The sequence below is a fragment of the Ooceraea biroi genome, chromosome 11 (genome assembly GCF_003672135.1).
Source record: "Ooceraea biroi isolate clonal line C1 chromosome 11, Obir_v5.4, whole genome shotgun sequence".
NCBI lineage: Eukaryota > Metazoa > Arthropoda > Insecta > Hymenoptera > Formicidae > Ooceraea > Ooceraea biroi.
This window is the reverse complement of record NC_039516.1, coordinates 12383660-12390770: the sequence shown is the minus strand read 5'-3', so window position 1 is coordinate 12390770 and position 7111 is coordinate 12383660. Positions and strand designations below refer to the sequence as shown.

Below are 7111 nucleotides of genomic sequence, written 5' to 3'. Positions count from 1 at the left end.
GATATACACAGTGATGCATTTATTGTAGCCATCTTTGGAGTTTCTTATGAAAATTCAAATTAAAAAGATCAAATATATAGAAATTTCTATTTTATTAATATATACAAACAGATTCTATACATATATTATTCCTAATTTATATTAAATATACTAATTCTATATCTGTATTTGTATCACGTATAGAAAAATAGAAACGTATAGAAAAATTTTGCTTTCGCTTACATTTGTTTAATTTTGATCGTCACAATAGAATAAACTAAAAGATTCATAAAATATTGTCGCGTTTATTACACTTTTATTTCAGTTCTTCATTTTATAAGTTTGATAAGAAAACTCCACTGCTTTTTCCCTAATATGGCTGTTACAGTAATGAAAAGGAATAAACTAATAGTTGATCAATCTGATATGGATGATACTCATACTCACGAAGCTAGCGTTTCAAAGATATCTCATCGTATATAATATCTTTCAAAAAAAGGGGACCGATGGCATTCCGTGGCCCCCGGGTGCCACTGAAATACCGTACGGGTGATCGTTTAGGATCGGCCGGTCGGGGAAAAAGGGCGAGCTACGAAATGCGAGTGTGAGGCCGCGTGAATGCGTCGCGCAACATGCAAGAGACGGAGCACACTTGTGTGCCACAAGACAAAAAATCACACAGCATCTGGAGCCATCGGACGAGGAGGCGCGCCGCATCATAAAAACTGTTTATATACCCCGTATGCGCGTGGGAGCGAGATCTCTCGCTCTTCTTCCGTCCCTCGGTGTCCCTCCGTTAACCCTTGACGAGCATTTCGTCCCGCTGTTCCGACTTCGTACTTTCCCACGAGCGATTTTCCTTTCGACGATGAACAACGCTATGTGCTCAACACGTAGAAACTACTAGCATCATATACGGAACAGTCACGCCGACAATAAAAGTCGAAAATCTTGAGTGGCGTAGCATCCTCGAGAAGAAATTAGCAAATCCGTATGCTTAACGATTAAACAAATAATTAAAAAAAAAGAGCAAACAATATACGAATACATAATGAACAAACAGTAACCGTGTTTGATTATATCTTGAAATGCAGAAATTGGAAAGACATCATGCGAAAGGTGTACAAACAGCTCATATTATCACGCAATACTGCAAATCTAATGTACCCGTTGTTTTACGCAAAAGAATGCGGCGATATGTACTTACACCTACAATACTATATTACAGCACTCGAGGAATTATCATCGCGATCATCAGTACTCGATAGTGACCGTCTTCGTCTTTAGATACTCATTAAGTGCTTCCTGTCCCAGGTCCTTTCCGAAGCCGGACATCTTGAAACCGCCAAAGGGAGCCGCCACGTCCGTCTTGTTGTACGTGTTGATAAACACGGTGCCAGCCTCGATCTTCTCCGCGAATCTGAGCGCTCTGCTGATATCTTTGGTGAGAACACCAGAGGCCAGACCGAATTCTGTATTGTTCGCGCGGGCAATAATCTCATCGACGTTCTTTGAACCGAACTTGGAGATCACCATTATCGGACCGAAGGATTCCTCCCTGGCGATGTACATGTTGTCTTTCACGTCAGTGAAAACAGTCGGCTCGAAGTACCAGCCGGGACGATTCAATCTCTTGCCACCATAAACCAGCTTTGCACCTTCCTGTACTCCTTTTTGCACGAATTCAAGCAATTTATCCATGTGGGCCTTGTGATTCTGTGGCCCGTGGGCGGTACTCCTGTCCAGCGGATTGCCGATGGTGATCTTCTTCGCCTCGTCGACCACACGTCGCACGAACTCGTCGTGAATACTCTCCTCGACGAAGATACGTCCTGATAATGAACGAAGCATTAATAAATTAATTTGTTTCAAGAGAAGCCTTAAATATTATGTTATTAACAACATAAGAATATAAAATAACAGTGTTAACTTACCGGCAGCGATGCAATTTTCACCCTTGTTGAAGAATACGCCGCCCATGCTGATTCTGACCGCCTGTTGCATATTGGCGTCCTCGAAGATAACAAGAGGACTCTTCCCGCCAAGCTCCAGCGACACCTTCTTCAAGTTACTGTCAGCGCAACATCTCATGATGGTCTGACCTACTTGCGTCGAACCTGTGAAGCCCAATTTCCTGATTAGCGGATGTCCTACTATGGCGTTGCCAACATCGCTGCCGTATCCGCAAACGATATTAATGACGCCCGGTGGAATTCCGGCGCGCACAGATAGCTCAGCGAACTTTAACGCGGTCAATGGTGAAGCCTGGGCGGGTTTCATCACCACGGTATTGCCAGCTGCCAGACAAGCTGCCATTTTCCACGAGAGCATCATTAGAGGATAGTTCCAAGGTGTGACGAGACCGCAAACACCGATCGGTTCGCGTCGCGTGAACGTGAGATTGCGATTCGGACGTGCGTGCGCGATCGGTATGGTGGAGCCTTGGATCTTGTCGCACCATCCGGCAAAATATCGCCAAGTCTCAATGGACATGCCTACGTGAGTCTTCAGGGCGAGGGTGTAGACCGCTCCCGAATCAAGGGTCTCTAAAGTGGCCAGTTCTTCCTTGTGCTGTTCCATCAAATCCGCTAATCTACAAAATAATGAAGAAAAGAGAAAACCAGATTTAAAGCAAATTTTTTGAAAACTGAATCGAGAATAAAGTAAGTACGAAAAACTGTTATGACTTGTTTTTCGTTCCTCTATCACTATTCAAATACTATTTTCTATTGCGTACTTAATTAATTTATAAAAAGAACATTTTCACATTGCGAGATGATCGACAATAAGATCAGATAAAGAAAATTAATTATTGTCTTACTTGAATAACAGTGCACCACGCTCCCTGGCACTGATTTTACCCCATTCACCATCCTCGAAGGCCTTTTTAGCAGCCCTAACAGCCCGATCGACGTCCTCAGCGGTCGCGCTTTCCACTGAACAAATAATGCTCTCATCGTGTGGGTTTATCGTATCAACGGGCTTGCCATGGCCATTCACGAACTCGCCGTTGATGAAAAGTTGTCTAGGGAATCTTAGAGTCAGGTTGTTTGTTTGTATCTCTACCATGTCGTACTTGATCTCTTTTGAAGCTACACTTCCTCGAGTGGCAAGGACAACCGTCGTAGCAAACTCCTTGAAAGTTGGTGCCATAAAAACGTCTGTATTTTGCAAAGTAACGCCGAAGATGTCCTTGATTTCTTCAACCAGTCGCACAACATCCATGCTGCCAGCACCTGAAATATTTATGTGAGCCCAATTTATAATATATACATTTCTTTTTTAACGTAATAATATTCTAAAAATAAAATGTTTCCAGCTGCAGAGCCAGTTAGTGACTGAAAACTTATCAAAACTTAAATGTATAGATATATCGTAAGCTCGAGAAATCATGAACTTACCAGAAGCAAAGAAATCCGTATCGTCGTCGACATCAATCTTGAGTATATCCATCCAAATTCGGCGTAGACCATCAGTCATCTTCAATTCCTCTTCCGTAAACTCCACATTCTTGATGTCGTTAGCTTGCCCATATTTACTGGCGTGAATAGTTCTGGTGCCAATCTTGATTCTTTCCACATTGACAAATTGTTCATCGGCAGCTTCGATCAACAGACCACCCGGATGTACAATTCCCTTTCGTTCTTCGAGAGTAACTTGTTTCTCGGCTGCCAGTGGTCTATCTTTCCACAAGGAAGAACCGAAGAGACGCACCTCTTCACCATCCAGAGTTGTCCAGGCGCCCGGAGTGCTATCCAGACCACGAATGAAATCGTGGACTTCTTTCGCCGGTTTCGTCCAGTCGATTTTCTGTAGCTCCTTCTTGTTCAACAGCGGATCGTATGTCGCGCCTTCTGTGGGTTGCGGCGTCATGGGCGCAATCCCCTTGGCCACAAAATCTACAGCTTCACCCATAGCTTTGATACCTTCCGGATAGAGGAAGTTGTTATACAGACTGTCCACTGTGTCATTTGGCTCTACTTTGCAGGATCTTTGCAGGAGGATTGGCCCGGTATCCAGACCCTCATCTGCCCAAAAGACCGACAACCCTGCGGTATCATCTCCTTGAATCAGAGTCCTGTGAAGGAATAAACAATTGGAATAAAAAATGTAAGAATATTAAAAGAAATATAAACGATAGAAATAATACAAAATGCGATGTTTAATATAAAAGAATTATATAGAATTTCCATTATTATACAAGCCAAGTAATTACTGCTAATTTACAAATTATTATTTCTACAATTGATCAAAAAACAATTTCTACTAAAACAGTGATAAGAATAAATATAAAACTGATGCGTGATAGAAGAATAACATACCGAAAATATGCGATATGTAAATGATAGATCAAGAGTAAAATTCATGATACTGCAGTATGCAAACACGCGCACTTTTGAAAGGAATCATATGGTGAGCTCGTGACCATTCATTATCGTCGTCGTTATCGCTAGATATTTTCAACGAGAAAGTAACGTAGAACGGAACACGGGCGTTTCACAAATCTGCAATCTGGAGCACGAAAACCGCAACGAACCGGTTGTGGCGCAGGGATGTCTAGCGATATCGAGAAATATACATGTCGCAGTCGACTGACCTGTGTCACGATATCAGCGTGAACTGATATAGAACAGCATACTTGAATTATGTAATAAAAGCAATACACTAATTCTCGCGTCTATTCCGCATCTATTATAATACACAAATTCGTTGGATAAACGAATTAATCTAAAATCATGACATTTCTAAAATCAGTCGCCCAAATTTGATTTAATAGATATATCGAAATAAAATAAGGTTTAAAATAAATATATAACAAACAAATAAATTATATATTGACAAAGCGAAACATGTTTATTTAATTCGTGCCTTCAAAAAAGTCACAACTCTATTATTTCCTAATAAAATTTACATTTTATATTATCTTTCACATAAGAAGGCTTTACTTGTGTTTCGGAAGATTTCCTTTAAAATTTGAAAATTACGAACTCTCGATTAAGCGGCCGAGATAAAGACTCACCAGCTTATGGCGCTCGCTCCTCTGTGTCTAGGCAGGAGAGACGGATGATAACATATGCTACGATGACGTGGATGATTAATGACTTCCATAGGAATGAACTGGGTGCAAAATGGGAGAACGTTAAGGTCCACCTCGATGCCCTTGTACAACTCCAAGATTTCTGGTAAAGTCATCCCTTTACTCCTCCAAGCTTTAATCTTGAAGACCGGCGTCTTATCAGCCTTGGCAATGAGTGCTGCGGTCGAAGAGACGTGATAATGAAGTAAAATAAGTACGAAATATAAGTATAAAAATGTTTGGCCAAACAAATTCATTTACCTAAAGGATCTTCACGGTTTCCCTTATCCGGGATCGTGAACACTCCTGTGATTTGATGTCCATTTTGTCGCAGAAGCTTATAAACTTCTGCCGCGAAGGAACTCTGCCCAATGATAGCAACTTTCAGCTGCGCCATCGTCGACTACATTTGTATAGGGGGGCTTTTTATTAATTTATATAGATATATTTTTTAATTTTTATAATTAAAGCTTTTATATTTTCATTATTAAAAAATTGTTATACAACTTATCACACTACCGATCTATTAGAACAATTCAATTAATACATGCAATTAGTTTGAAGATATTAATACTTTAATTATTCGAAATTGAATAATTTTACGAAACTCATGCAAATTTAAAAAAAAGAAAGTGTTTATCCAAAATACACAAATACGAAACCCACATACCTGTTTAAGATTTAGTCCACCGTATGAATTACTAGTAATTGTTCTACGCAAGCTGTAAGTATAATTACGAAGCTTATTTACAGGAAACCGTATAAAATAACAAAATCTAATATATATATACATATGTAGCGTCTTTACCACCATCACCAAATGCATATAAAATGTAATACATTTGCCCGAAATAGATATATGTATATTAACACGTCGAATGCCTCGTGGACTTCATAAATTTCGGTGATGTCTTTTCGGGCATTAATATTTCTCTCCGAATTTGATGAGTTGCAACTTACGGTATCCAAGACGAAGTTGCGCCGCCAGATGAGATTCCTGATGCCCAGCATCGGTCGGATCGCAAGATACAAATGTGTCCACGTATCGCTCCTTCACTTTCTTCACTGATTGCACTCGGTGAAATGCAGGCTAACACGACTGCATTCGGTGTGGCGATCGAAATCAACTCGAGTGAACTCGAGTAAAAGCGCCTACGTTTATATAATGTCAACGTTATCTCACTGACCCCTTGCGGGTATATCAATGTACCCGCAAGGGTCAAGATCTATGTCGGTCTTCTTCGCGGATCTTCTTCCTCAAAACATCCTCGTATCTTTAGGTGTGTGAGTGACTGATATGCTGAGACTAATTGCATCTGAATAGTTGAATCAAAATACGCGACATAAATTTATAAATTTTAAATAGTAGTAAGATATGCAATACATACTGGATATAATGTTTATAGTGCTATTACTAAAAGCAATAATTGTGAGAGAAGTTAACAAGAATTGTGATATATAACACATACTTGAGAAACAATCTTGTACTTCGTAAAGAAGAGAAGTGCGCAATTTCATGTACTCATCATTAAACTTGATCCTTAACAGAGATTTTCTTTTTTATATAATAATTACTGCGTTGAATTCCTGGAGTTTACTGAAAACAAATATAATTGGTCTAGAGAGAAGTTAAACATAGTATTTCTAATTGGTCTAATGACGGCATTCTATACGTCAATAAAATTTTTATCAGCACGATATAAAAGTACAAACCGGTTTGAAATCCATTTCGAAGGAAAAATTCTTCTGTTATCTGTTGGTCATGATAGGTAAAAGGTCCCGCTACTGCGTATAATCGCTCAGAACCGCCGCAAACCAGTTTCGGGTCACTCTTTATGTTGGAATCTTTACTTATCGCAGGTTCACGCGCGCATATAATGCGTGTTTGTTACTAACCGATTGGGATCCGCGATTTAGTAGGAACTGTTGGTCGATATCGTTGTCATCCTATTATTGCTTCATTCAATTAACAATAGTCCCATTTTATAAAGAAATTGTTGGAATTATACATTGAACATAATCGCAGCTTTTTTCATAAAAATGAGTTCTCTCGTA

At 39.8% G+C, this 7111-nt stretch overlaps 1 protein-coding gene across 4 annotated transcripts; it reads right to left on the bottom strand.

Moving 5' to 3' along the window:
- Nucleotides 1-206: 206 nt before the first annotated feature.
- LOC105275280 (cytosolic 10-formyltetrahydrofolate dehydrogenase) lies at nucleotides 207-6866 on the bottom strand. Of its 4 annotated transcripts, none has more exons than XM_011332011.3 (8): nucleotides 6017-6866; nucleotides 5727-5778; nucleotides 5318-5459; nucleotides 5000-5234; nucleotides 3381-4057; nucleotides 2801-3215; nucleotides 1914-2572; nucleotides 207-1811 (listed from the first exon to the last, which is right to left on the bottom strand). In XM_011332011.3, the coding sequence occupies exons 3-8, from the start codon at nucleotides 5451-5453 to the stop codon at nucleotides 1234-1236; spliced, it is 2700 nt and encodes an 899-aa protein (XP_011330313.1). In that variant the 5' UTR covers nucleotides 5454-5459; nucleotides 5727-5778; nucleotides 6017-6866; the 3' UTR covers nucleotides 207-1233. The 4 variants fall into 4 exon arrangements, with proteins under 4 accessions (XP_011330313.1, XP_011330311.1, XP_011330312.1 ...); XM_011332009.3 differs by having other exon boundaries at nucleotides 5727-6372; nucleotides 6526-6866; XM_011332010.3 differs by having other exon boundaries at nucleotides 5727-6653; nucleotides 6770-6866.
- Between the last annotated feature and the right edge of the window lie 245 nt (nucleotides 6867-7111).

Coding starts and splice junctions, on each gene's coding strand:
- LOC105275280 (XM_011332008.3), bottom strand. CDS start 5,882: ATGCATTTGGTGATGGTGGTAAAGACGCTACATATGTATATATATATT. Junction 4,058..4,999: donor GGAGCGAGCGCCATAAGCTG/GTGAGTCTTTAT, acceptor ATTCCTTCACAG/GACTCTGATTCAAGGAGATG. Junction 2,573..2,800: donor CGTGGTGCACTGTTATTCAA/GTAAGACAATAA, acceptor ATTATTTTGTAG/ATTAGCGGATTTGATGGAAC.